General features: G+C 49.0%; 1 protein-coding gene across 3 annotated transcripts; it reads left to right on the top strand.

Moving 5' to 3' along the window:
• Window positions 1-544: 544 nt before the first annotated feature.
• On the top strand, window positions 545-21,599 carry SDHA (succinate dehydrogenase complex flavoprotein subunit A; the record flags this gene model as incomplete). 3 transcript variants are annotated; one of them, XM_079702924.1, is made up of 15 exons in its annotated part: window positions 545-607; window positions 5,617-5,703; window positions 6,680-6,841; window positions 8,759-8,902; window positions 9,126-9,290; window positions 9,879-10,027; window positions 10,673-10,797; window positions 12,333-12,501; window positions 13,322-13,517; window positions 14,158-14,329; window positions 16,113-16,231; window positions 17,762-17,873; window positions 18,036-18,166; window positions 19,893-20,006; window positions 21,278-21,599. In XM_079702924.1, the coding sequence occupies 15 exons, from the start codon at window positions 545-547 to the stop codon at window positions 21,362-21,364; spliced, it is 1,995 nt and encodes a 664-aa protein (XP_079559050.1). In that variant the 3' UTR covers window positions 21,365-21,599. The 3 variants fall into 3 exon arrangements, with proteins under 3 accessions (XP_079559050.1, XP_079559051.1, XP_079559052.1); XM_079702925.1 differs by lacking the exon at window positions 8,759-8,902; XM_079702926.1 differs by lacking the exons at window positions 17,762-17,873; window positions 18,036-18,166.
• Window positions 21,600-26,644: the final 5,045 nt, after the last annotated feature.

Raw genomic sequence — 26,644 nt, 5'->3', positions numbered from 1 at the left:
CCCCACCCCGACACCGTAAACTATATTACGGAGTTCGCGCCCCCAAGACCTCATGAACTGGAGGGTCCACGCCCCCACCCCCCGGTAACCTACAGGGTCCGCCTCCCGGAACGCGCAGTCCTAATAAAGCAGCGGAACCCGGAACGGACCCGCGGGACCCCTAAACGTCGGGAACTCCCTCTGTGTCCCGGAGAGAAAGCGAGGCGAACACCACGTTACCTGCGAGCACCGGTTCATCTCACAAAACTGCCGTAAACTCGAGAAAAAGAGAACACCGTCTGGACGGGAGGAGAAATCAGGCGAGCCCGTGAAGACCCCCGACCCCAGACCCCAACCTACCTCCGGCCGGGAGGTCACGGCCCCTGTGCTCTGAGCACCGCCGTCCGCTCGTCCCTCTGCGCAGGCGCCGCGTTGCGCCGTCGACCCCGGCGCTGCGATGTGCGCAGGCGCGGCGTTCCGCCCCACCACCGTCGGCCCCGGGCGCGGCGACGTGCGCAGGCGCAGTCTGCGCGAGGGACTGGCGGGACGGTGGCGGAGGGCAGACATGTCGGGGATTGGAGTTGTGTCGCGGCTGTTGCGCGCCCGGCGCCTAGCGCTGACCTGGGCGGTGAGTTGGCGCTGCTTGTGGGGCAGGGCGGACGCTGGGTCCCGCGCCCCCGACCCCGAGGTGGGACGGGCTGGGGAGGGCCCGCCGGACTCTGTCCCAGCCGGGCGGGTTGCGGCGCGGTGAAGGTCACTACGCTGCGGGCCGCCCGGGACCCCTCCTCTCCCAGGACCCGGTCAGGAGCCCGGGGCGACGGCCGAGGCAGCCCGCTCAGCTCCGGGCGCGCGCTCCAGGACGCGGCTGCCCAAGGTCACACGGCGGGACGGGCCCGGGGCGGCCTGATCGCGGTGGACCCGGGCGGGTGGGGTCCGAGCGGAGCCCCGGCACTAGGCTCGGCCTTGCTTCTGGGGGTTGTGCGGTGACCTCTAAGCACTGACCGCAAAGCCACTGGGGCGGACGCGGGGCGGGTGTCCTCCTGGGCGTTCCCTGCGGAGTCCCGCTAGCCCCACTCAGGTCGGTCCGGGATGTGCTTTCCCGAGGCCTGGCTGCTGGACCGTGTCCCCTGCACTCCTGACGGTGAGGCCTTCAGAGTCGATTTTGGGGGGTTTTATTGGAAGCACTGAATTTGGAGGGTTTAGTTATTTGGTTCTTTTACATGAACTCCTCGAGCCTCCTAGTTAGTAATTTAATTACAAAGTAAAGGTCCCAGTGGGAACCAAGGCTTTCAACAATGTTGAAACATTGTTGACTTGATTTATGCCTGTAATTATACCCACATTTTTTTTCTTTTTAAAATACAGGAATTAAAAGTTAATGTTAAATGTGAGGCGGTTTAGTCGGACAACCTACCAACACCAGAAAGCATTGTAAATGCTTTCATGTGTTGCTGGTTCTTTCTGAGCAGAGGTTCCCCCAGCCCCCAAATCTTGGGCTCTAAGAAGCAGCTGTAGCAGGGGGTCCACAAGCAGGAAATGAAGTCCATGGTCAGTGCGGTAGTTTTAGTCAACGAAGCTTGAGCAAACTTCTGAGTGGGCCCCTATCGTCAGGTGAGATGACAGATGTGGTATGTGCTGGTGACGGGGGAAGAGCTGCACGTCTGTCTTCAGAGCAGACTGGAGCCGGGAGTTCCTTGTTCCATCCTGCAGACACCCTTCACCTTCCACTCGCGCTTCGCCATTTTATGAAAATATTGCTGTCCTTTACACAAGCTGGGCTGGAAGGAATTCAGCTGTGAGCTTTTAGCTGAAAGTAAGAGTAAAGTTCGGCGCACCACAAGTTGGAGCATAAACCTCTCCTTTCCTATTGGCTTGATTGGAAGTGATCTCGGTTGAACCCGCTGTTGGCTGCCAGCACTGTGCTCCACTGTCTCCTTGAATCTTCATCACGGTCCCGTTTTCAGCTGGTTGTGAACATGATGGCAATGTCGAGTTAGCAAAGTTGAACCACAGGTTAGGTCTGCCGAAGATGGTCTTGGGTTTCTAAAGGTTTTTATTCTGATGTAGATAGCTTTGGAAATTATTTCCGTCTATGGAAGTTAATCTGTCCACAAGCCGTGTGTTGGAGTTTCAGATTAGCAAGAACAAAAGCGTCAAATTAGCAGAACAAAGAAAGAAAGGGATTCATGATCTGCAGCCAAGGAGTGTCCCTAAAGCGTCCTGGATGAGGATAACTGGAATAAAGGCCACAAAATGTTTCTTTATCTCGTTTTGTTCAATTCTGTGGTGTTTCCAAGTCATATTTACAGCTGCTTTCAAGTTACAAAATTATCAGACCTATTTTGCCTTTGTTTCCTTTTCCGTTGTCCCAGTGCACTGACAGAATTTACAAACTGTTCCAAAGTATTGATAGTTAAATCCAAAGGGAAAGTAAAACCAAGAACTTTAAATAGTTGCTTCACTTCTCACTTCAGATGAGATTTTCCAATTTTCAACAAGATATTGTTCTAGAATAAGTCAACTTCTTCTCTTTGAATGTATCATTCTGAGTATGTTTTAATGGTGTATCTAGGTTTACATTATTTAGGCCACTGTCGTAATGTTTTGTTTCTTGGGATAATTATAATGCCACTGGTTTTCAGTTCTGCATTCTGTGTCATGTTTTTCCTGGTTCACTTGAAAAGTTGTGGCTCAGTTTTGGCATACAACCTGGATATTCATCTTAGTTTGGAATCCCAGAGATTTTTCCCAAGGGTCCCTAGATGGTGGGGACAGTACAGAATTTGGAGCCAGCCAGCCAGACCCAGTCCAGAGCTCCTGCATCCTGGAGAGACTCGGTTTCTCTGTGGGGTTAATGAGGATTCAGTGAGGTAACCTGTGAAAGCTTTGTGTGGCGCTCCTCCGTGCCAGGCCCACAGCTCACAGCCTGCCCTTGGTAATCATGTGAATGGTATTTTAAACATCCCTGTTTTAAAAACCTTTAAATTTTTAGTGAAAATAATTACACATAGTTGGAAAAAAAAAAAAGTCAGGACAGAAGCCCTTATAAGTGAAAAGGAATAAGACCACCTCCTTCCCCAGACCTTTTCCCCAGTGGAATCAGTTTTGAATTGTTTTTGGTATTGGCCCTTGCTGTTTACCTCCATTTCTCTAGCTGATATGCAGGTGCATTTTTGTCCAGTTTAGACATTGATTTTTGCTGGTAAATGAGGATTTAGTTCACTTAAACCATCCTACTAACCACATCCTCAGTTCTCCCAATATAATTATGCAACCACTTCAGATCCTTTATTGTCTACTTTTGTAATTGTGTAGCTTGTGCTTACAAATTGGTTTCTTGTTCATGATTCACAGGTGTATTTTGTTAGTGAGGACAGCCCCCGGCACCACTGTGCTGGATGGAGGGCATCAGCATCTCTACCCTTCTCACTTTTTCTCTCCTTTGCCTCCTAATTCAGTCACCTGTACTTTTATGCTGTTAAGAGCTCTGTGTTCTTTTAATTCTACCTTGGGTAGATTTCTGCATTCTTTTTCGTTACCCTCGTGGGAAATGTTTGGTAATTTCTCTTCAGAAAACGTTAGATTAATAAGTGACATAATACAAATTTTATCTAAAGACAGAAATTGGATTAAAATTGGACTCTCCAAATTCTAAAATCACTCCCCAGATTGGATTTAGACACAAAAAATAATGTTACTCTTTCCCACAGAGAGATAATAGGATAATTTGTTAAGGATTTCATTACGGCAGCTACTGCTTTTTAAGCTAACCGTGTGCGTGAGGGGTGTGTGTGTGTGTGAACATCCTAGAAAGAAGAAATAAATATTTAGGGAATCTCACGGTTTCTATTTTAACTTTAATTTGGCATCACAAAATGTACTGTTCTTATTGGTACTATTAGCTGTATTTATATTATTCTTTATGAAATTTTCAAGAACGTTTGTATTAGAATTGTTTCAATTCTTAGTTTTTTGTTAAAATATGATTTTACCATTTAAAAATTATAATACAGCTGAAAAATATTTGTTTTTTTAGTTCATATCTGAAAGAGTGGTTTTGTCAGTAAAAACAAACGTACTTAACATTGCAAATGGAGAATTCAAGAGTATGACTCTTACCAGTTCAGATCTACTTAAAAACCCAGGAAACTGCTTTTTAATTGGAGCTATTAAAGTACACTCAGTGTTTGTGTCAGCTACCACTCAGCCTCAGGGTTAGAGGGAGCCATCTCTGACGCGCCTCGCAAGTAGTCTGTCAGGTCATCCAGCTCCGGCCTGAGTCCCTCACTTATAGCGAAGTCTGTCCAGTTTCAAACAGCTCAGTTGGAGTTCATTTTGTATTTGGCAATTCTCCTCCCTGTAATCCCCACTCGTTTGTCCCATAGCGTAATTTCTTTTCCCCACAGAATTGAAACATCTCTTCCAATTGCAGAATACTTGAAGGCATCCCTTTTGTCATCGTTGAATGTACTTATTTCCCAAAACTGTTCTTTAAAATATTTCTAAGACTGTTTTATCAGTGGTCTAGTAAAATGCAGTCAGCAGAATGGAAAAACTTATTCCCTAAATTGCTGACCGTTGCTAGCCTATGGAGAAGGTTGCCTCTCATGCTGGGCTGTGATTTCATTAATACCATTTTCTTGGGTAAATGGTTGTAGGATGGGACATTTGAGCCGAGGCTTGTAGTTGTAGAGGTTGGCCAGGGACAGGTGTCCTAGCAGAGGGAACGGCACGTGGAGTGTGACAGGTAAAGGGGTGTGGCTGAATCTAGCGCAGGTGTGGAGAGTGATGAGGCAGGACCCGGAGCATCTCTGGGCCCGAATCTTCTCGTCGTCAGGGAAGGGATGTCACCACACCCAGTGACAGCCTGCTCTGGAGCACCTGCTCCCAACGCGCTGCCTGTGACCCGCACAGCCTCATAGGGGAGCTCCAGTCTGAAGAGGGCTGGGGTGGATCCTGGAAACTGCTACCTAGGCAACACAGATGTCTTCTCCATTCTCCATGAAGTACCATGAATTAAGAAATTAATGTGAAAGTGTGCCTTTTGTCATTTCCTGAGTCAGTGTCCTGTCTGGAGACAAACTTCACCTAGAAGGGCCTTTGCTGGAGTGCCAATCCTCGCCTCCTGGGCCTGCCCTGGGTCCTTAGCCCTTGCCTTATCCTTCAAGGTTAAGTGGAGGGTTCCAGGTAAGCCTTCTGGGTGAAAGGGAGCACCAGCGGGCTTCCCTGATGGCACAGTGGTTAAGAATCCGCCTGCCAAAACAGGGGACACGGGTTCGATCCCTGGTCTGGGAAGAGCCCACGTGCCGTGGAACAACTAAGCCCGTGCACCTCAACTACTGAGCCTGCACCCTAGAGCCTGCGAACCACAACTGCTGAAGCCTGCACGCTTAGAGCCCGTGCTCCGCAACAAGAGAAGCCACCACAGTGAGAAGCCCGCGCACCGCAACGAAGAGTAGCCCCTGCTCGCTGCAACTAGAGAAAGCCCGCGCGCAGCAGTGCAGCCAAAAATAAATAAATTAATTTAAAAAAGGGAGCACCTGGGTACATAAGAAGGTTGTCGACTTAGAAGGGAAGTTTTAATTACAAGTCCCCTGTTCCGTGAGGACACTGAGTGCTCCGTCTGTGTTTCCGCAGCGGCCAGCAGCGTTGCAGACAGCAGCCCGCGGTTTTCACTTCACCGTTGATGGCAGTAAGAGGTCATCCGCTAAAGTTTCAGATGCAGTAAGTTCATGACCTTTTTATAAGTGATTTTTTTGACTTAACGGAGTAGGGTTCTATACCAGGTTTTAATGTATTTGAGTGACACAGGTTTTACCTAAAAAATGTTCATTCATGCTCATTATTTGTAGTGTAATAATAATTATAGTACAAATATAAGCACAGATATTAACATTGTTTTGTTTGTAGCTCTTACATATCTATAAGCCAGATTAAACTTTAAGTAAAAAAATAATGAAATACAAATGTCAGATGAACACTATTTACTGGAATGGATGGTGACGGACACCCTCCTCAGCTGAGGACCGTGTAGCAACTTGGGCTCTTTTGTGTTTACGGGGCCCTTCTGCTCTCTGTTGAAGAAACTGAAATTTGCTTCTAAGTTTCTATCTCAAGCTCACAATAGTTACTGAATGCTTGTTGGCACTTTCTCAGTCGTAAGTACAATTTGGACCTGGAATAGACTTGTGTCCTTGGTTCCTGGATGGTCACTCAGGCGAGTGGACTGTCCTTATCTAAATGAAGCAACATTGCAGTGTTTTCATGAGAAGCTTCAAATCATGATCTATACTACATTGTAAGCTTAGATTTGTATATGTATATGGGTATAAATGTAAAAACATAAGTAAAAATGACAATTGCAAAGAAACACCGTAGTTAGAACTGGTATTTGGATTTGCGATGTTGCTTTCCTCTGCACCTGTGGTCCCCTACTTTGAGTCTTCGACCTTCCAACTAATGGTGGTGCCCCAGCTCCGTGGGGTAGGTGCCCTGCTGTTGATGCGAGCTGTTGGCCGTCCCCTTTCAGTTCGAGGGTGAGCCCACCACGTGGGCTGTGACTGCTGTATTGTACCCGGTGTGCAGCCCCAGCGCAGGACGGAGGCCCTCCGGGCGTGGCAATCACTCTCTCTCACCGTAACCACAGCCTCAGTGTCTGGCCTAGTTGAACCAGTGATGGACGGGGATTTTTCTTTTCCAGATTTCTATGCAGTACCCAGTAGTGGATCATGAATTCGATGCAGTGGTGGTCGGCGCCGGAGGGGCAGGCCTGCGAGCTGCATTTGGCCTTTCTGAAGCAGGGTTTAACACGGCCTGCGTCACAAAGCTCTTTCCCACCAGGTCACACACTGTCGCAGCCCAGGTATGAGAAGGGGCTCTCTGCGTCCTTTTGGTGCTTGCGAGGCACCGCACAGCCCGGCGCTCCACCACAGCAGCCTCCTGCAGTGGGCCACCCTCCATTGGGCTCCCTCTGCTCTTGGCACTCCCTCGCCAGGAGGTCTCTGCCCACCCTGCCCCCGTCCCACTGCCCGGAGCCTTGTTGTCACTCCTGTTTCTGCTCCGGTCATGCCCGCCTCCATCATGGTGTGAGCTCCTTCACTGCACTTACCCGATGTGAACAAGTTTGTTGTGGGCTCGCTCTGTATCTGCCGGAACCTCAGGGCAGACCGAGTGGTGGTGACGAGCTCTGACGATGGTGTGAAGCTGCAGCACAGAAAACAATGGCCTTTAATGCTCTGAATTTAGGGAAGAAGAAAAAGTAAGGTGGAAAATTATGTGACTTTATTATTTTGTTTTTTCACTCTAGGCACACTGTAGGTAGTGCCCAGCTGGTTTGCAGGTAGTATTCTACAATCACATTTGACCGTCTTTTCTGGTTTTTGAACACATTTCCCCATTGAGACAACAGAGGATGTGGTGACTTTCTGTGAAGCAATAAGAGCTTCCATCACCGTTACATCTGGAACAGCTGTATTCAGGGTCCAGCCACATTCTTTACGCACTAAACTGCCTAGACACTTCGTTCGAAAACTGTGCTTTTTAAACAGAAGAATAAGTAATAAATATCCTTGGATAATTCATTGCCTAAAAGGAAGAATAGATATAAGCAGATCATTTTGAATGGTATTGCAAAAAATACAGTTTTCAGGTAGTGCAATAGTAATACAATAAAAAGAATGAGAAAAGGGTAGCTTAACTTGAATGCTGGTTCTCGAGAAAAGAAAGTTTAATTGGGGGAAGGATAACAGCATTTTTGCCTGCACTGGGCCACGTGGTTTTGTATTATTTGTTTATTTATTGAGATACTATTTTTTACTTACTGGATTAGCAAAACTCCAAGTTTGATAAAACTCTGTTGGCAAGGTTATGGGGAAACACATTTTTTTACATTGCTGGTGAGGATATACATTTCTATAACCCCTTTGGAAGGCATTTCGTTTTTGCATTATTTTAAACCAGCTTTCTACATTCTGCTGCCCTGGTACTTAACATTTTTAATCAGGATTGTGTTTGGGTTTAGGACTGGAGGGGATGGAGGAGGGAGGGAGGAAGGAAGGATTGTGGGGACTCGTGCCTGTCTGTCCAGGGTTCCTGGCTCTGTGCTAGTGACTCGTTTAGTGGTAGCCAAACATAACATGGGAAACTGAGGCACAGCAGCAACAACTGGAGAAGAAATTCCAGTGAGAGTGCTGACTCAGAAGTTACGACTGAGTAACAACTGGGAGAAAGGGAAGTTAGCGAGCGTGCCTTGTGAGAAAGATTATCTGAAGAGATGTGCAGTTGTAATTTGGGGGGGTGGACAGGTGTTAATGTTTGTCCCTGTACTGCGATTTCTGTGACTGAGGGGCAGACTGGGGGGGTGGGGGGTGGGGGCTGGGGCTCTGAGCCCTCGGCAGGAAGCGCTTCTGCCTTTAACGCCTGCATTCCAATATCGTTGGGAACGTTTGTCATGAAGCTATTAGATTTGAATCCCTTTTACATGCCAGGCTTGGTAAGGAAGAAACCTCGTCTGAGGAACCTCGCCGACCCTCCAGATAACGCCCCAAGGGGTTGGGCTCTGTGCCCCTCTCATGGGTGCCGCGCCTGAGGCTGGGGGGTTCCATAACTGGGCCCTGTGTCTAGGTCGCAGGGGGAGGAGATGCACTTCGGAGGCTGCCGGACGGTGAGATCCCTCACTGACCCTCTCCCACGAGTAGCTGGCTTTCTCCGAGTCTGGTTCCGGGCAGGAGGCGGTGGGGAGGTGAGCCTGCTGCAGCTCACGGGGCCGCTGGTGTTTCAGGGAGGGATCAACGCCGCCCTGGGGAACATGGAGGAGGACAACTGGAGGTGGCACTTCTACGACACTGTGAAGGGCTCCGACTGGCTGGGGGACCAGGATGCCATCCACTACATGACAGAGCACGCCCCAGCCTCCGTGGTGGAGGTAACGCCCCGCCAGCTGGCCGAGGCGGGAGGGCTTGTGGTGGGCGTGGTCAGCCGGCAGGTCGGCGGCGTGCTGCCCTAGCGGGAACGCGCCCCTCTTCTGCTGCTGAGCTCTCCATAGAATGTGTTCGTTCTGGGCTTGCCGATTTGTGTTGAGGTTCTAGTGTGAGTTAGCCATGAGCATCTTGAACCCGTTAAGGTCCAGGTGTTTTTCTGTTTCTCAGCTGGAGAATTACGGCATGCCGTTTAGCAGAACGGAAGATGGGAAGATCTACCAGCGTGCCTTTGGTGGCCAGAGCCTCAAGTTTGGGAAAGGCGGGCAGGCCCATCGGTGCTGCTGCGTGGCCGACCGCACTGGCCACTCGCTGCTGCACACTTTGTATGGAAGGGTGAGGTGCCCTGGGTGCACAGGGTGGTGGGACGCGGCTGGGCCACCCTGGGGACAGGTCAGCGTGTCAGCCTGTCCGCCCAGGGATCGCTTTTTGAGCAGCAGAGTAACTTGATAGTTGTTAATTTGAAAGTATCTGTTCTAAAAAATTAAATTGATAATCATTACAAATGTGCGGAGCGTTTCGTTTTACTTGGACTAAGTGGGCATATGGCAGCAGACGCCACGCAGTACACCCTGGTCTGAGTCGGGACCCCGAGGTCCACGGGCGCAGCTCTCACAGCAGCTCTGAGGGGAGGTTAGTGTTGCCTCTCTGGCGCCTCTCGGGGTTGTGTACAGCCGAGAGATGTGTCCCACATACGGCATCCTCTTCTGGGGTGCGTTGTTTGTACAGCTGAGTTGTCACATGATGCATCAGCACTGCCATCCATGGGTCGAAGTCTGTGGCCCCTTTTCCAACCCAGTGTTCCGCTCGGGTCCGCCTGACCCCTGTGCCCCACACCAGATCAAGGTCTCTAATCTGTTAGCTTTAACAGTGCAATTGCAAATGCAGGATCCCTTTATCTGGTTGTTTTTCTTTCCTTTTCAGTCTCTGCGATATGATACCAGCTATTTTGTGGAGTATTTTGCCTTGGATCTCCTGATGGAGAACGGGGAGTGTCGAGGCGTTATTGCTCTGTGCATAGAAGACGGGTCCATCCACCGCATCAGAGCAAAGAACACTGTTGTAGCTACTGGGTAAGAGTCTGGCTTAGTCGTGTTCACATTCTCCGCAGGCAAGCTGAACTTATTTATTCTAATGAGAATAGGGGTGTCGTGGGGTAATGGCTGAGGCGCAGGCTGTGACTTCACCCGGCAAGGGGTAGCTTTGTGGGCCTGAGGGGCGACACCAGCACCTGCCTCACGGTGGCAAGAAAGTGTCAGCGGTTCATAGCTGGGAGGACCCTTGAGGAGACTGAGGCCTGGAGAGTCTGATGCTGTCTGGAGTAGCGTCTCCTTTGCTTTGAGGGATGCTGTGTTTATGCTGATTTCTGGGGTAGAAGAGTGCTGTTTGTTCACATGAGGAAAATAAGTAAATTCCATCTTATATACTGTCTGTTATTTTAACTGTTTTAAGAAGTGCGTCCATAAATGTTTTTAGATTTTATTATTTTATACATTTTTATCAGGGAAATCAGTTACATAGCACAGAAGTGCCCTAAGGTACAAGCGAGAGCGCCTTCTCTGCCCCCCAGGCTACCGTCCCGGTTGCCCAAGGCAGCGTGTGGACATGCATCCACAGAGGTGCTGCCTGGGCTGCTTGGTCCACTGCAGTCCATTAGAAAGGAGGTCCTGATGGGACGCTTGTGCAGTCACCTCTCTGCCGGCCTGTCTGTTTTCCAGAGGCTACGGGCGCACCTACTTCAGCTGCACATCTGCCCACACCAGCACCGGGGACGGCACTGCCATGATCACCAGGGCAGGCCTTCCCTGCCAGGACCTGGAGTTTGTTCAGTTCCACCCCACAGGTAGGATGGCATCAGGCTCTTTGTGCCTTTCAGGTGCTCGGGACCTGTGGGAAGGCTCCTCTGCAGTTATGTGCACCTGCTTTCTCATATCTCACATCCTAACTCGTGACTTCCCCAGGAGATTCTTCCCTATGTCCCCCAAGGCAGTGGAGGCCAGCGTCTTACTTCCACGCCTTGTCTCGGTGCACTTAGCCAGACGTGAAGCAGTGATTGTTCGGTGTCCCTCTCCTCAACTAGGGTGTCGGCTCCCCCCGGGAAGCGGGGGCAGGTCTGTCTCATTTACCGCTGTCTTCGCAGCGCCCAGCACATGGTAGGGCCTCAGTCAGTAGAGCCAGAGGGAATGCATTTGAGTGGAGAAGTGGCACAGACACATGGCAGGCTGCCATAGTGACAGAGCACGGCAGGCGGGGCCCTGAGATGTCCACAAGTGAGGGTGATGAGTGCGCGAACGTGGGAGGGGGCCTGGGAGGGGGGTTGGTGAATCCCATCCTGAACTTTGTTTCTGGGTTGTTTACTGATCTGTCAGCTGAGGAGCTGCCACTGTACTAAAGAACAGGGCCTGTTTTTTCTCTTTGCTCTGTCAGTATGTTCTTTCTGACCCTGGCAGGGATGAGTAGTAAAAAAAAGTATTAGGTCGTAGTCTTACTACTATTTTTAACCAATAAAATGTCTGAGACTTCTGAATTCCTTTTATAGTTAGAGCTCCATTTCTTTTGCTTCCTTTTCAACGTATGAGAAATAAACCACCAGAAGACATGGCCACTGAAACTAGGAAAACTGAAAGATGAGATACAGGAATTTGCATCTTGTCTTAAAGGCAAGGTAACCCTTTGGTGCACTAATAAAAGTGATAGCCTTCAAACTACGCTGATGGACGTGTAGCACCCAGTGCTGGGCATCCTTGTCCTCATTACGTAGGGGGACAGTTGAGATCAGGGTGCAGCTGCCCTCTCCCCGCCAGATTCGGGTTTGGGCTCTGCGTCTCCCAGCATCATATTGGTGGGCTTGTCTCGGAAGAGGGGGACCATCCCACAGGGTCGTGGTGAGACTTAGAGTTGTACACAGCAGGTGCGACCTAAGCATCGGCTGTAGTGATCATTGCCGTTTTGTTTGGTTACTTGATATGCCAAATTTCCAAGCTGGTTTCTGTACCTACAGGGGCCAACACAGTTTCATGGTGCAAAAGGGCATTCAGCAATTAACACCTGATAAGGTTTTAGTAACAATTAAAACCGAGATATTTAACATAAACTTGGTCATGTTGAGAGTTTAAAGCACAGTTGTAATTGGAGTATTGAGCAGAGCTGCGTTGTCCACGCAGCCGACCTTTCTCCTCTGCAGCTTGGTCATTGCTTTTTTTCATACCGCGCCGTTGTGCCGTGCCTTAACTTTTCCTCTCTTACGCTCGTGAGTGTGGTGCTCTTTGCACACCTTTTCTGTCTCCTCCCAAAGTGTCTTGGGAAAAACATTTGCATTTGAGATGTAGGCCCAGCGGTCCTTAGGTTATACGTGTTTAATCAGTTCGTTGTTTGCAGGCATATACGGCGCTGGCTGTCTCATCACGGAGGGGTGCCGTGGAGAGGGAGGCATCCTTGTCAACAGCCAAGGCGAGAGGTTCATGGAGCGCTACGCTCCTGTCGCGAAGGACCTGGCATCCAGGGACGTCGTATCCCGCTCCATGACCCTGGAGATCCGTGAAGGAAGGTCTGTGTGCGTGTCCCCAGAGGGGTCCGAGCATGTCTGCACGCCCCGCGCCTCTGGTGGCTGTGATTTGTGTCTGCATTTCAGCGCGGGCTGGGGGGCTTCTGTGTGAGTGTCAGCACCCCACCCATCCCGGAGGCCTGTGTGCAGTCACCTCTGACTGCTCTCTGTCAGTTTAGGATCTCTCCATTTGAGAAGCTTAGCCAGTGAGCTGCAAGTCCATCTCAGGTGGTTTGTGTGTGTGAGTGAGTGTGTGACAGAAGCAGACAGTATGGGGGAGAAGACACATCCCTGTCCTGAGTTCAGTGTGTGAGCTTCAGCTGGTATGCTGCTTGAACTCCCCGGTGCTTGGGGCCCTCAAGGTGGGCGGGTTGTTTGTTCCTCAGTGAAGCAGCGTGAGGCCTCGGTGCCTGACTTCGTGCCGCTGTGGTGACACTGGTTAAGTATCTGGGGGTGAGGCGTCACGTTTGCACACAAGAAAGGAGACGTCAGGTGGTTCTTTGGAGCATGTGGCGTGGAAGACCCCTGTAATGCATCACCAAGGAGAGTGTGGCAAATTGTCACCTCCCGACCCTCAGATGGGAGCCCGGTGAGGGCAGGGCTTCCGTCGTGTTCGTGGCTGCATCCCAGCACTTGGTGTCTACCCTGGCACGTGGTGGGTGCTGAGAAGAGACGCCATGAAAAGGTGGCCTTAATGAAGGGAACATTTTCTCCAGGATCAAAGCATGTGGAACCGGAACCTCATGTGCTGCAAGGATTTTGTGACCTCACGGTTTCTGGATTGCTGTTCTCGACCTTACAGCGTGATGTCCTTTTTCACCAGAGGCTGTGGCCCTGAGAAGGATCACGTGTACCTGCAGCTGCACCACCTCCCCCCTGAACAGCTGGCTATGCGCCTGCCTGGCATCTCGGAGACAGCCATGATCTTCGCGGGTGTGGACGTCACCAAGGAGCCGATCCCCGTGCTTCCTACCGTGCACTACAACATGGGTGGCATCCCCACCAACTACAAAGGGCAGGTGATGGTGCCGAGCCCGTGCCACAGCAGGCCCCTTGCACAGGGCCTCCCTCAGAAGTCCTGGGCAGTCTGGTAGGCAGGGCAGGGGCCTTGGCTTGACTGCGGTGTCTGCGTTCACGCCTCAAGTAACCGTTGATAATTGATTCATCCCTTCTTAGTAAACAGTCACGGACATGAGGTCATTTGCAGTTTTTCCTACATGGGTGTATGTTACCAAGTGTAACTTGTGTGTTCTTTACAGTTAAAACCTTTGGATGGTTTGCAGCTCACAAAGACCTTTTTAGTCGCCTGGTTTTAGTCCTCCCCAGGCAGGTGGCTGGAACTGCTGGAAGAGTGACTTAGACTCCAGTCCCCCACCTCCCCGTTTAAGGCCCTCCACCCGCCGTGCTCCGCTGCTGTGAGCCCGCCGTCGGAGCGGGTGTGCAGGGGCACGTCGGGAGGTGGGTGAGGTGCAGCTGGGTGTGAGGAGTGGGACTGGGGTCCTTTGACCTCGGCACGGGGGCCAGGGAAGGGGGCTGCGCAGTGTCTGCGGGGGTTCCCTGTAGGTGGTGTAGGTCCAGTTTTGACCTTTTTCCGACCCCCTGCTGTAGGGAAGGGGGGCTGAGCAGACCGCCCTCTGTAATCTCAGTCTTCTTCCCCAGGTTCTGAAGCACGTGGACGGCCAGGACCAAGTCGTGCCCGGCCTGTATGCGTGTGGGGAGGCTGCCTGCGCCTCAGTGCACGGCGCCAACCGGCTGGGGGCGAACTCGCTCCTGGACCTGGTTGTCTTCGGCCGGGCATGCGCGCGGAGCATCGCGGAGTCCTGCAGGCCCGGTGCGTGCTCCTTCCGGTGGTCTGGCTGTTTCAGGCCGCTTTGCGTCGCGGTCATGTAGCGGGGGTCCGGTTTTCTCTCCCTGGAAGCGAGGAAACAAAGTCAGAGATTTTTATGGTGAGAGACCTGAGGCTAGACACAGGATGGGGGGGGCAGTTAGAAGAGTAACTTCAGTCAGTTTTTTTTGCAGTCGTTATGTTCTCAGAAAAATCACTGTTGGGAAAGTGTTATTTAATAGGGGTTTGTCACATACTACTTGTCTGGTATGAATTATCTCCAAGGAAATGTTTTAAATGGCAGGTATAAATGAATGTATAATTTTTTGGTACTTAGAGAAAATTAATAAAATACTAAAAACAAACTATAACTAAATCTGTTAAGGGAGAAAGGGAGAAGTTAATGCAAACAAAACAGAAGATGGGTCACGGCTGTCTCCCCTCAGTGAGAGAATGGATTTCCATCAGTGATTTTCTTTTGTGGTGACTTAAAATCACTTGCCGAGGAAAAGATACATGTGCTAGTCTCACAACGACTCTAGTGCTCGTTTTGCTGTAGCCAGAGCCCAGGAGCAACCTCTCAGAGCAAAGCAGAAAATTTGAGGTTCCCTTTCTTTGACAGCGAGAAAAAGGGCGTTTTTTGAGAATACTTTTCTATCTGAAGGATCAGTGCGCGCGTTTAAAACCTTTGGAACTCAGCATTAAGAAGGAACAGACTGCCCACACATGTGCAGCACGGGTGGATCTTTGTCAGGCTGTGTGATCCAGACGCAGGAGACCACATATGTGTGATTTTTTTGTGTGGCATCTGGAGAATGGAAGCTGGGGCAGGAGACGGTGGGTGGTCACCAGGGCCTGGGTCCACTTGCGGTGGGGCTGACGCAGCTCTGCTTGTCAAAACCAGCAAACTGCACTAAAAGTGGTATCACACCTTCATTACGCTTTAGTTTTTAAAGACAAAAGGAGAGGAAAAGTGTTTGCCCCACTACTTTCCCCAAAGTAGGACTATTTTAAATGTTAAAATGCTTAAATTCTATAGTCTGATCATGATAGTTACAGGAGTCTATGCGTGTGTTAAAATTTGTAGAACGGTGCACCTAAGGATAAAACTCCGTTTTACGGAATGATCGTATTTTAAAGCATTAAAAACAAAAGCTAGCAAAATCGCCTGCCTAGTAGAGCTTGGGCAGGTCTCGCCTTGGAGAGAGAGTGGCTGCAGACCTTTGTCTTCTGTATTTCACACCTGCGTGTGTTACCTTCTACAGAAAATATATTTAAAAACATGTCATCCTCAAACAGCTTAAAAACCCTCAACGCGTTTATCTTTTTAGAAAGGCAAGAACAGAAGGTCTTGAGGTTTATGTAAGAGGGTGCAGGGCCAGGGTCAGCAGGAGGCTGTTAAATACCTCCAGCCAGGCACCCTCCACCTCCACCCCGACCCCCACCAGGTCTGAGAACCAGAACGGGGTTGGGCCAAATGAGAACAGCTATGGAGGATGGAGTGTTTTTCCTTCACAGAGTAGCAGTGCAAGGTTTGTTTGCATAAATCTAATTTTTGACCTTAAGAGAGGGTTTCTGTTTTGTTCATTCAAAGATTACTTATTGGACACCAACTTTTTGCCAGAAATTTTGTTTTTACTCTTTGGCCCCCAAGTCAATAGATGCTTCCTCAGGGGTAGAGTGGTCCAGGTGGAATATTAGCTCAGGTTATGCATGCATTTTCCAAACTCCCTGAAAGGGTATAATACACATTTGGTGGGGTTTTTTGTTTTTTTTGTCTTTTTTAAAGGAGATAAAGTTCCCATGATTAAACCAAATGCTGGGGAAGAATCTGTCATGAATCTTGACAAATTGAGATTTGCCAATGGAAGCATAAGAACATCGGAACTACGGCTGAACATGCAGAAGGTAGGAGCCTGGACACGCTCTGGATGAGCAGGCCAGCTGCGTTGGTAGCCCTGCACTGGGGTTGCTGAGTCACGGAGACGTGCTCAGGCCTGAGTAAGATAAAAGGGTGTGCTTTCCACGCTGAAGGCTGGAGAGGGCAGCCCAGGGCAGACACAGCAGCTCTGCAACATCAGGACTCGGCCTTCTCGCAAACGTGCTAGGTGTTTGGTGCAGCTTCCCTCCTCAGACCGTCTCTGGCCCTGGTCTTCCGTCCCAGCCTGAAGGAGGAGGGACAGTGGAAGGTCCGAGAAGCTCGGTTCCCAGCTGGGAGCTTCCCAAGCCCAGCACGTCTCCTTGCTGAGGAATAATCCCATCATCACACCTACTTACGGCAGCTCTGGGAAATGTCTTTAAACTGGGCCCCTTGATGCCCCTGAATGAGATCAGGAGGGGGAGTGTGGATGGCGTGCAGAAGCCGTCGTCACCTGCATCAGCACGTCCGATGGAACGGTCTGTATTTCTGACGTGATAGTGGAGCATGGGATATGAGGCCAGTCTAAGTTAATTTTATTTAATTTCAGTTTAAGTGTAGGTACACGTGGTTAGTGGCTACTGCGTGAGGTAACACAGGTTTAGGTCAATTAAAAATACTAGTTGGGCTTCCCTGGTGGCGCAGTGGTTGAGAGTCCTCCTGCCGATGCAGGGGACATGGGCTCGTGCCCCGGCCCAGGAAGATCCCACATGCCACACAGCGGCTGGGCCTGTGAGCCATGGCCGCTGAGCCTGCGCGTCTGGAGCCTGTGCTTCCCAACGGGAGAGGCCACGACAGTGAGAGGCCCGCGTACCGCAAAAAAAAAAAAAAAAAAAAAATTCTAGTTGACTACTGTAGATAAATAAAATAAAGAAGTAAATAAAACAGCTAGGAATCAATCAAATTGTTTTAATACCAGGATTCCTGGTCCACGAATGAGACCTTTATCCACTTGAAATTATTTGTGAGAATTTCTGTGTGGGCGCATTTTCTGGAAAGAAGCCCCTTGCTTTAGTTGCATCCTGAAAGGGTTCCACTGGGCCATCTACACAGACACCACCAAAAGGGAAAAGGTGAATATGGCCATTCTCATAGGACTGTGGTTCTGTGGTTCTGTCTTCAAACGAGACTGGGCTTCGGGGAGGCCTCATGGGATGGTAAGGAAAGGCGCAGGAGGGAAGGAACAGAAGCATGGAGAAGAAAGGGTATCTAACGGTACACGTCTCCAGATGAAAACAAGCCCTGGGGATGGAGCGTACCACATAGCGACTATAGTGAACGTTGCTGTATTGTACATTGGGAAGTTGCTTAAAGAGTAGGTTTTTTAAGTTCTCACAAACAAACAAACTTCGTTTTAAAATTCAGAGTAATAAACTCACAGTCTGAATTTCCTGGTTTTTCTATTTACATAAATATTTTACAAAAAATGAAATGCATAAGGAGAAAAACCTAAAGGTTTAACAGTTCTTGGCGTGGCTTTTCCACATGGATTAAAAGCTTACAAATATTTTGTATTACAGTCGATGCAAAGTCATGCCGCAGTGTTCCGTGTGGGAAGCGTGTTACAGGAAGGCTGTGAGAAGATCAATAAGCTCTATGGCGATCTAAAGCATCTGAAGACGTTTGACAGGGGTGAGTGGTTCCTCGGGCCCCTGCGTACGGTTGTTGCTGGATGTCTGCAGGGCGGGCTGCTTCGGGGCACAGCCCGACCCGTTTAGCACTGACGTAACTCGTCCTTGCTGAGTGGACACTGGCTGGATCCTGTTGTCTTTGACGGCTGCCTTGTGTGCCCAGGAATGGTCTGGAACACTGACCTGGTGGAGACCCTGGAGCTGCAGAACCTGATGCTTTGTGCCCTGCAGACCATTTACGGAGCAGAGGCCCGGAAGGAGTCTCGCGGTGCTCATGCCAGGGAGGATTTCAAGGTGCACCTCCATGTCCAGCCCCCGCCCCCCACCACCACCGCCGTGCACTGCTGTCCTCCCCGCTGCCCTCCCCGCTGCGCTGCTCAGCCCTGACCCTGCACTCTCTGCATTCACTTCTCTGCGCTTTCTCTGCATTTCCCACAAGTCAGTTGAGAAGAATGCTGTTTCTCTTCTGATAACCTTCGTACCTTTGTTCTCACCATGTTCAGTACTAGTTTGACCTTTTTCTGGCTTTGGATCAGTATCTGCTGCTGCATCTCTCAGCCTCATTAGGGCAAAGGTTAGCGTGCAGCGGGTTCTGTTGCCTGGAAGTGCTCTCTTACTGACTTGAAATGATGAGTAACTCATTGTTTCAGACCCACCTCTGGTTTGGGAAAGGGTTATAGAGCCTCATCTTGGATCACCGTTGTTTTCATGAACTGGGTTTATGCAGAGCTCACTTATCAGATTCTGCAGAAAAGAGTACTCGGCATGTGGTAGTTGAGATTTTCACGGAAGGGGTTGTTTGGGGGGCGGTCAAGTTAAGGATGGAGCACATTAGCAGGAGCTGAGCTGCTTTCCCGTGGTGGACACAGAGGCTTTGGTCCGGGACAGTGTTTGGGTGGCTCAGCTAGAGGCTGAGCAAGAAGAACTGGATTTTGATCCACCACGAGACACTGATTGGAGCTGGATTCCAGTTGCTGAGTGCTTGGTTAGAGGAGGAGGTTGGTGAGCGCATTCGTCCTGTGCACCAAGGACAGAAGCCTCTCCCAGAGCCCGTGGTTGGTTCTGCGGCTGAGACGTCACTGCACATGTGCAGGCAGAGCCCGCTCACCCTGGGGGGCACGTGAGGGAGTGTTCCCTGCCCCATTGCCCCAGGCAAGAGGCCTGGCCTCACTCAGCAGAAACTGCCAAGTAGTTGGATGTTTTGGGTTTTATTTGAAGAGGCTTTTGTGTGTCTTATCTGTTACCACGTGCAAGATATTCCTTAGCAGCATTCAGCTTCTCTTTAAAAATTTTTGAAAAATTAATATAATTGCTAAAATTAGAACATTTAAATAGAAAAGGCTGAAAGAAAAAGTCGAACTCTGCAAGAGTACAGAGCAAAAAGACAGGAAAAGTATTTGATAAATTTTTAAGTGCATAAAAGATCAGTTTAATTCCAACACCCATCTGCTAGTTGTAGAGAGAAAATGCGGAAGTGGAGCTCTGGGTCCCACTGTGCTGCAGCCTGCTGCCCAGCTGTGCTGCTTGGGGCCTGACCTTGTCAGACTGCTGTGGTGGAGATGGGATGAATAAAGGGGAGGGGGCCCTAGGCTGGGCCAGCGCAGAGTGAGGGGCTCATCTCTACGTCCAGAGGACTGACAGTTCATCAGTGAGGGCCCATGGGTGCGTCTAGAGGACTGGCCACTGGCCGAGGGATCCCGAGTCTCGTGGCCCTCCTTTGCGCGTGGTGCTCAGTGGCGCGTGTTCTTGGCCGTGCGCTCTTCCAGGTCAGATCTGCACACGTGGTTTCAGTGGGGATTGTAGAGGAGACGTGCTTGGACCGGGAAGGTCCTGGCTCTACACGAGGTGCGCTTTGCCGGTGGAGACCTCCTTGTTGAGTGGGATCCGGGGAATTAATGTCAGACTAGTCTCGTGTATCTTTTTAATGAGTTTGCTGTGTTTTGCCACGTTTTCTGGTTTTGCTGTGTAGAATGTTTGTTGACGGCACTGTCCGAAATAAACTTCCTTTCTGTGGCCTCAGGAGCGGGTTGACGAGTACGATTACTCCAAGCCCATCCAGGGGCAGCACAGGAAGCCGTTTGAGGAGCACTGGAGGAAGCACACGCTCTCCTCCGTGGACATCAGGACTGGGAAGGTACGCGGGAGCGGGGTCTGCTCATGTTTGCGATGGCGCGTGGGCTATCGCTCGTGTTACGCTGGTCAGCATTTGGTGAACTGGGAGAAGCAGCATGGGTTTAAATGGACTGTGGACAGATTGGAGACACCACTGAAAAGACGCAGTCAGGCTTCTGCCTGGAAGCAGAACCCCGCGTGGGCGGGTGGTCCATAAGGGCCGCCCCCACTGCGCTGGTGCTGGGCAGGGGTGGGCCAGCGCCAGAGGCCTGCTGTAGGGGGGGAGATGGAGGTTCTGAGCCCACAGAGAGCTGCAGGCAAGGATGGGGGTGGGGCGGGAAGACACCCCTCCCCTCCCCTCCCCTCCCGTCCCTTTGACTGGACCACCTGGACGCAGCCTCAGGGAAGCCCAGGGGATGCTGTTCAGCCCTTAGCTTCCCCCGGCAGGGAACAAGTTGGGAGGGGCAGGGGGCTGGCAGGGTCCCGGAAACCACCAGCTGAGAGAGCAGCGGGGCCCCGTCGGTCTTACCCCAGCAAAGCATAACTCACCCATTTGGCCTTTCTGCTCGGCATTAAGACTCAGAAATAATTAAGATGTAAAGCGTAAGCTTTTCAGAGCTCCCTAAGGAATAGTCTTAATTGTCTATCTGGATTTACAGAAGTTATGCTGTGTCCTCATACTTCTAGAATGCCTAGTGGGATTGTTTACTACAGGCAGACAGCAATTTTCATAGTTCTTCATGTAGGCTCTTTTCTGACAGTGTATAGTCAGACGATCCTCATAATACAAGCCTAATTTTGTAGTGTTTGGGTTTTTTTATGCTTGTAAAAGAAATACATGCTCATTTTAGAAAGTGTAGAAAGTATAAGAAGAAAATTAACATTTATAAGCTCACCAATCAGGGAGATCTTTTATTATCATTTTGAAATATTTCAAGTTTCGTATGTATATAAAATCGTTCACTTAGAAGTAGGAAAAACTGCAAATACAAACATAATTTATGGATAAAGGATAACAGTACATACAGGGGTTCACCTACTTTTTGAGCATTTTCAGTTTAAGTTTTAAAGCATTGAGAATTTGGTACAGTGTTATTTTAATTGCTGTATTCCATACATGGATTTACATAGTCAGTCCCGAGTTTGTTATTGAAAAATGTTCCGGTGAATACCTTTGTTTTTAAGTTCCTGTTTGTCTGCAAATCTGCTTTTATGGTTAATTTTCCAAAAACATACAAGAGGGTTGTTTGTACGTTCTTGTGCACTAACTCATCACCGACTCTTCTTTTTTAGGTCTCCCTGGAATACAGACCCGTAATCGACAGAACTTTGAACGAGGCTGACTGCGCCACTGTCCCCCCAGCCATCCGCTCCTACTGAGGAGACCGGAGTTTACCAGCTCTTGTAATTATGTACAGTAGCTCATGCACGTGTTCATATTGTAACTGCCTTCTTAAACTGTCTCGAGTGACTGAGGATGCCACTTGACAGAGATTCCTACCAGAGGCCAGCAGCTTGCCAGTAATCAACAGCCAGGAAGTGTTCAGCTTGCCTTTGTCCCTGCTTCATTCTTGAGAAATAATAAAACTGGGTGCAATTCTTAGATGAAACATAAGTTATAAACTTGCGTTTATTTCCAAGTTCCTTTAAAATCATACTGTTTGACCTGAGGCATATTTGTTGACCTGAAATATAAAACGTGACTATCTTTTTATTCTGTTGCATCAAAATGCAGAAATTTTGCTGCAATGTATGTTTAAGTGAAAATGCATTTTGGTGCCTGACAGCAAATGAAGAAAACAAACGTTTCCTCCTAGTTCTTAGGAAGCAAATGGTTTAATATGTGAACGTGTGTCCTGAAGTATTTAAACGACCGAATACTAAATGAAACTGATGTGGGTGCAGATGGGTTTCTTCCTTTTCCACCTCCATGCAGATGCTGCTTGGGGCCACCTTCCAAGTTCTTGTCTCAGGGTCGGCTTCTGTAGAATCCAGTCCGAAGCAATTGAGTTCATTCATTTCAGATTCTGTTTTTCTAGTTTAGGGATTGCCTTTAAAAATTTAAAGTTTGTAACTATGTAAAGCATTGACATGATTTCACAGCCTGTTGTGTTCAGAGCTCAGCTCCGTAACTATCCCTCATGCTCCCCTCTCTCTCCTCCGCAGGACCCACTGTTGTTTTTCTTTCTAGTCGGTGTCCTAAGAAAACAAAGCAAGTATGTATTTCTGTTGTGTTAGACAGACGGCCCTGCCCCTTGCCTGCATATCCTGGAGGTCCTTCCTAATCACTCGTCCTACGGCCGAGTCCTCCTCCACTGCATGAGCGTACCTTGTCCCCTGGCAGGACAGTTGTGTTGATGCCACAGTGAGTAACTGTGAAGTCATTTTCTTAGCCAGTTTCTTAGAAGTGGATTTCTAGAAATAGGGTTGCTGGGTCAGAGGGCAAATGCACTTGTCGTTTTGTTAGATGCTGGTAAGTTCTCTTCAAAAGGGCTGTGACATTCTGCATTCCCACCACAGTGTCTCAGTCCCTGTTTCCCACAGCTTTGCAGAGAAAGTATGATGGTAAGCTTTTGGATGTTTACCAATCCAAACAACAATGGCCATATCTGATTGAAACAGATGGAATATATTAAAAACTGAATTCATAATGATAGTTTTAGAAAGCCAAAATAACCGAACAAGAAATACAATTGGTCACTCTTGAAAGTAACTAGGGCACTAACCCTGACACTGAAAATGGACAATTACAGGAAAATGATGAAATGATTATCCTGCCTTTTTTCTACAAATTGCAATTCACGATAACCTAGTTGATCAGGGAACTTTACAGAGGAATTCCGCAGATGAATAAGGAATGATAGAATTTCAAGATCACCATTTTGCAATCCTAATGTAGTGGTTCTCAGACTTCAGTGCATCAACATCACCTCGTTAAAGAATTCCCGACCCTGCCCCAGAACTTGTGACTCAGTAGGTTCTGGGATTGGGCCTGAGAATTTGCATTCCTAACATGTCCAGGGACCACACGTTGAAAACGACCTGCATGGAATCATGTGGTCTAACAAATATGAAGGAGGTAGTTTTCAGGAGCAAATAACTGGCGGAAAGACTGCTGACAGCTTCAGACCGCTTCATCCCAGCCAGTGGGTATAATGAGGAAGTAGACACCAGGGCATTTAGTAAACTAGGTGGGAGTGTTAACCTGGGCATTTGAGCAGCATTGAAGTGTTAGGACAGGGAATTCAGAGCTAGCACAGGTACCCCTGAAGCAAGGGAGGGTAACAGGAGGGCTGATCGTTGCAAAGGAATAATGGATGGGGGTGGTTTCCTTATGTCTGTCTGCGACTTCTGAGCCAAAAACAAACCTTCAAACTATTTTCATGAACATTCTGAGACTAAGAAAACCACTGGGGAGTGGGTAGTCTGGAAATGTAAGTTCCTGTGGAATTCCGCTAGGTATGGAACCACCGGGCAGAATATTTCATACTGGAAATGTTTTATAAAATATGTGTTCAGGGTTTCTCAATGAACCCACGTGTGTTAGGGGAATTGACGAACCAGAGAAGTAAAAAAAAATGTGAGTCAAGATTAAAAGAAAACAGAGGGACTTCCCTGGCGGTCCAGTGGTTAAAACTTCGCCTTCCATTGCAGGGGTTGTGGGTTCGATCCCTGGTCAGGGAGCTAGGATCCCACGTGGCCCGCAGCCAAAAAACCAAAACATAAAACAGAAGCAACATTGTAACAAATTCAATAAAGACTTTAAAAATGGTCCACATCAAAAAATCTTAAAAAAAAAAAAATCTTAAAAAAAAAATAAATAAATAAAATAGAATACTGCCCAGAGAGATATAGGTAATTTCTAATATGTATCAAAAGAAGCAGAAAGGTAAGATATACAGTAAAATATTGAGACCTGCACTGTCCATAGCAACAGCCATAGCAGCATGGCTGTTTACATTTAAGTTCATTAAAATTACTTAAAATTTAAAATTCCGTTCCCCAGTCCCCTTGATCCATTTCAGGTGCTTAGTAGCCACATTTGGTTGGCTGATAAAGAACAATTCCTTCATTGGAAGTTCTATGGACCAACGCTAGTGTAGATGTTTGGTAGTTTATTATACTAAACATCCTATGTTCAGGAAATTGACAGCTACTCAGTAAGAAGCCAGAGTGAAAAACAAAACTGGAAGGTCATTCGCTTTCATCTGAATTCTGGCAAGAGTATTGGTTGGAAAGGAAGGGGAGAGCAGGGCTCCGTCAGCCTGTGCCTGGAATTCCACGCCAGGCTGTCAGGGGGAAAGTGACTGAAAAAGGAAAAGTCTCCAGTACAAATCCCGGAGTGGTCCTGATAAGAAAAGAAACACACTTTACGAGCCAAAGTGTCTTCCGAGGGGAAGCTGGTACGGTAGATAACACAAGATTGTGTGCACATGCGCACAAGTGTACAAAGGACAGAACAAGGGCACATAACCTACTGGGTCATCCATTCATTTAACATGTTTATTGAGGGCCTACTATGTGCCAAAGACAGATGAACAAGAGGGTGGACTGAAAAGTATTAGGAGTGCTAGCACCCTATGTTTAGAGCCAACGTTTAGAAAAATTCTAAGGATAATAAGAGGCATTTTCCAATTAGAGAAATTAGACCAAAGGAAAGGCTGGCCCAATATTAGGGAAGTGTTGTCTTTCAGTTCATTTCTCCTCTCCTCCACCCAGAAGCACTATATAAATGGAAAGCTTAGAACAGACCTGGTTAGGAGGGAACTGAATCCCAAGATAGGCGAGGAGATAGTGGCATGCACATCAATACTTTAAATGACTGGGTCAGCAGTACCAGGGGCAGGAAACAATCTGCCTTTTTCTCTTGTCAGAAGGTGGTCGCCAGTGTTGCTGTACGCCTTTGTAAGGTGGTGTCAGGACTCCAGGTAACACCCCCACCCCAAAATAGATGGCAACTGTCTGTGGCCAGGACTGCAGGCTAAATAAGCCCTGCCCTAGAGCACAGCACAGGTGCCATGGCCCATGTGTGCACTCCCACTAGCCTCTCAGAGTCTCAGTTTCTTAGCCGTCAGGGCTGAGGTGACTGAGGCTGCCTAGTTGCAAAAGCACCAGGCCAGTCTCTGATGAATCCTAGACTCATTTGTACATATATAGGGGTATACATTAGGGGGGATGATTTTTTTGTTTCAATCTTCGTTTCCTAAATTAATCTCCCTTTTAAGAGTCAGCCTTGCCACCGCTGAGATGATGCAGGAAAAGTACAGACAGACCTGGGCTACAATCTCTTCTCGCCTCTTTGACCTTAGACCAGCATAGTTTTCTCATTAATAAAATGTGGACCTTGATACCTTGCCACGAGGTGCTGGTGTGAGGATTACACATAGTAATATTTAAACACTAGGGTAGATTCAGTAAATGCTTCTTCCCTTGAATGAATCATTTCCTACCCCTGGAACTAAACAGAAAGCAGAACGGAGCACTTCTGGGCCCCACAGATGGTGTTGGCTGTGGCAATCGAGGCTGGACTCCATCAAGGGTTGGTGGAACCCATGACACTGTCAGGAGAGGGAAGCCGAGGCCAGCTGGAGTCGCTGTGAAGTTTCTTGCTGAAGTTTCCCTGTACACTCTGTACTGGAAAACTTATAAATTGGGTTGCAAAATTATAGTTACTAATTTTGTAGCTTTCTAGAGAACAAAAAAAGAGGCAGAGATGGGAGATAGAAAAAAATGGGTTTCAGAAACTAGAGATCAAAAAGCTGTGGAAAATTGTAGAAAGGATTAGTCAACGAGTGATGTGAATGCTTCATGAGGAAAAAACTAGAAAACACTTCAATTCATGAAGTCATGAAAAAAGCCACATTGTTGAGGTTTGTAGAAGAAGAATCTGTGTGTGTGTCAAGTCAGAGTATCTTAATCTCTTTGAAGAGTTTAAAGAACTCTCCAGCATATGCTCTGGTGGTTAGAAGAGAAAAGGGACTGAGGACAATACAGCTGGAGAATAACAGCGGGTCAGATACAGAGCCAAAGCGCTGAATAATGGATTCGTGTCCAAGGAAGGAAGTGTCAGGCGCTTCCTTGGTGCCCGGCCCTTCCACAAACCAAGTAGGGGAGGAGGATGAAACGAGTCAGCGTGATTGGATCAGGAGCTCAAAATCCTGAGAGGCTGGAAGGCGGCGGGAGCGCCCTGAATAAAGCTGGGCTTCCCTGCGCGGGGTGCGCTGCGGCTCAGTCGGTGTCCAGACGGAAGCGGTGGCGTCAACTGGCCGAGAGGGACACGCTAGCCGCCCACCATGGAGAGCAAGAGCCATTTGGGCTTGGCCACGCACCTGTAGGCCGAGCCGGGAAGCGGCGGGCGCTGTCAGGTGGCGGAGCGGGGGCTTCGTGTGCTCCTGGGAAGCGGGGCGCAGGGATGCTGAGATGCGCGAGCGGGGGCGGGCGATAAGTCCAGAAAAACAAGAATGTCGGGCGCGTTCTTCCCCTCCATCACAGTCCTTCCATGACCTTCTTGGTGCAAGAATGGATCATGCTCGAGGGAACCGCCTCCGCCCTTCATGTCCACTCTGCGCTGCGGGAAGCGGCTCCCAACGCGCGTCCGCGACCCTAACGGTAGCCTGGCCTAGGCCACCTGCTGCGCGGTGTCCACGGGACCCAGACACG

Source organism: Hyperoodon ampullatus (assembly GCF_949752795.1).
Source record: "Hyperoodon ampullatus genome assembly, chromosome: 4".
In the NCBI taxonomy this organism is placed as follows: Eukaryota; Metazoa; Chordata; class Mammalia; order Artiodactyla; family Ziphiidae; genus Hyperoodon; species Hyperoodon ampullatus.
This window is presented reverse-complemented; position numbering and strand designations above follow the sequence as displayed.